Source organism: Limulus polyphemus, unplaced genomic scaffold (assembly GCF_000517525.1).
Source record: "Limulus polyphemus unplaced genomic scaffold, Limulus_polyphemus-2.1.2 Scaffold7764, whole genome shotgun sequence".
NCBI classification, from domain to species: domain Eukaryota; kingdom Metazoa; phylum Arthropoda; class Merostomata; order Xiphosura; family Limulidae; genus Limulus; species Limulus polyphemus.
This window is the reverse complement of record NW_013673374.1, coordinates 5,446-8,285: the sequence shown is the minus strand read 5'-3', so window position 1 is coordinate 8,285 and position 2,840 is coordinate 5,446. Positions and strand designations below refer to the sequence as shown.

General features: G+C 31.1%; 1 protein-coding gene across 1 annotated transcript in view; it reads right to left on the bottom strand.

Moving 5' to 3' along the window:
* Positions 1-2,060, bottom strand: part of LOC111089896 (zinc finger protein 214-like) — a 25,585-nt gene extending 23,525 nt beyond the window's left edge. The window contains exons 1-2 of the mRNA XM_022403138.1: positions 1,949-2,060; positions 1,325-1,461 (exon numbers count right to left, since the gene is read on the bottom strand). Coding sequence (XP_022258846.1) covers positions 1,325-1,433 — 109 coding nt within the window. The 5' untranslated portion in view covers positions 1,434-1,461; positions 1,949-2,060. The remainder of the gene's footprint in view (positions 1-1,324; positions 1,462-1,948) is intronic.
* Positions 2,061-2,840: the final 780 nt, after the last annotated feature.

The following is a 2,840-nucleotide window of genomic DNA, read 5'->3' as shown; positions in this document are numbered from 1 at the left end:
CACAGTCTCATGTTACAAGTGAGAGAGAGACTATGCAGACTACTTCTTTCAGTAGTGCAAGTGAGCTTAATTATTAGGGATTCAACATTACTATTGTGGTAATTCTTGGATTTTCAAATACAGGGGCAGTTCATGTAACCATTCATTTTGTATCTTTTAAGATACACTTTAAAAAAAAAATACAAGGTAATTATTAACTACACCAATACAAATCTTTTTCTTGTTTATATAATTCTGTGTACTAGAAATATTATCAAACCCCCCTCAAATAAATCTGATAAAAAATAAATGATTTAGCTATTTCTAAATTGGTTGTACCTGACGATTATAAAACCTTGTCGAAATGTTTTACATTTGCTGTTATGTTAAAGTTATATCAAAGTTTTTTATTATTACCCATTCAAGCCATCTCCAAGCATTATTAGTCTGGAAGTGGGTTCCTCATCATCGAACCTGAGTGATAAACTGAAAAGCAAGATAAGTATCAATGGTCAGTTTATAATTCCTGTTCCTTGGAACTTAGGAAAATACCAGGTTTATTCACCAGGTTAATAAGGGCAATTTTCCACAAATTAACACCGACTTGAATTGAAAATAACACTGAGGGAACCAAAATTGACTCAACATTCATGAGCCAAATTTGTAAAACAATCATAACCAAAGAAACAAAATTAATTTGTTCATCCATAGTTAGTACAAATAAGTTGATTAATGAGGGCCGAAAAAGCAACAATGATATCCTTATACACTCTTATTCAATCCATATATATTGTTCAATCAGGACCAACAAAGCATTTATTAAATCCTTGTATATCCAATTAGTTCTAAATACATATACTGGTAATTAATACTTGATACAACACTGGAATATGTAACAGATCCCTTCTAAGTTCATTGTCAGATCTAAGTATGTTTATCACTGAGTGCCAACAAAGCACTGATGGTTTCCATAGTCAATAACCAATAAGGTCTCATTTAGAGAAGAAGCTTCCAACTAATAAGCCACATGGAAGGTGGGTATGTGGAGAATTGTTGGTAAGTATGATGCAAGTACTCAAGTTAAACCTTAATTACAGGTAATGGTATAGAACAAGATTACAAAAATGTTAGTGGATTCAGGTTCCTGACATATAAAGATGAAAATAATCAAGACAATGCTGCCTAATTATACTTATTGATATAAAACCCTAAGACAGGAAAAAAACACCTGTATAACAAATTTCCAATTAATTATGATAAATTCATTTACTGTAATAAATTTAAAAAGGTGAAATTCATACTATTATGTTAGGAAGAACACAAAACACTAAATATACAGACTTACTATTAGTTATTGTGAAAGTTTTATCTTCCTTTTTCATCAGTTTGGTATTCAATAAATCATCCTGCTTCTCATCAGAAAAGGGTTCTACTTTCATCTTTAATATTTCCATGATTACACAGAAGCTTCACCTTTATATTCTGTTAAAAAGTTTTCAGTTAGACTACAAATAAATAAGTTAAGAAATAAAAGTCACATCCTTCATAAATGTTCGAAAATTCAACAAATATTACTTTCAAAATTCACATTATCTTGATAACCTTCATATTAAATTATAAGCTTTATGATTTTTTTCACATCTTTATATTAAAACAGTGACATTATATTTATTGTGATATAAACTTTAATACAATATGAGTAGTAAAACATTTACCAACAGTTTAAACATGTAATGAATCCAGATTAGGTTTTTACTCTATTGACTACAGTTGTACTTGTAAGACTGATTATCTCTACTACTGCTACAAGTAAATGGGTTAACTAATAGTAATATTTTAATAACTCGCATGGTGCCAGTTTCGTTTGGCAACTGAGAGTGGGAGAAACTGAAACGCAGACGTATTATTTATGCATTAAAACAAGTACGCAGAAAAAATAATTTTTACTAAATGAAATAAACAATATTACATTGCTATAATAACGAAAAAGTTTCGTTTGTGTTATCTTCAATACCTTGTTTAACACATGTAAATTTATAATACAATACAACTAGAACTTTGCAGTAAAAGGACAATTTGGATGATAGTTCGCTAATGCCATACGCATGCGCAATTTTGCCGGGTATGATATTTGGATTGGGTAGTACGGGAATTGCATCACAGGGCACAGCTGTGAAGGATTCTGAATTAATTGAATAATTTGTATTGGAAAAAGTTGCTGTTTATCATCAGACAGAGAATAACCAAACTATCATGAATTATAAAATTGCATAATTTCAATATTTGTACTTATAAGGATATACACGGTGGGTTTTCTTCACATGAATTAACAGACAAATGTTATTTATTTATTTTTCAATAGATAATTAACAATAACTGAATTACATGTGCAGAATATACTGTTGCGTCAGCGAGGTCACGTGACTAGTATCACGCCACCTCCTTCTAGAAATATCCTGTACCTTCGTGAATTGTCGGGAAACTACTAGACTGGGGTAGTCTGATATATATAAGACGGTCACAACGTGACGGAATAATGAGTAATTGAACTGCAGTCAGAGAATGTGTAATTGAACTGAGTATTGTCGAGCATGAGCACGTAAGACGTTCTTTGAGAATTATAGCGTTTGTTATAGAGCGACTGTTGAAATTAAGTGTATCGGTAAAGTTGCATTCGGAAAGAATAAACCAGTTTTATTTAAGAAAGGACTTGTGTCGCTAAAGTTTCGTTGGAACGAATTTACGGGAAATTAATTAACGAACGAACAGAGACGTAACAATACAAACACAAAATTAAAATACAACAAAGTCTCTTAATTTTACAGTACGTTTCTTTTTTCCGTACTGGTCTCCATCTCATT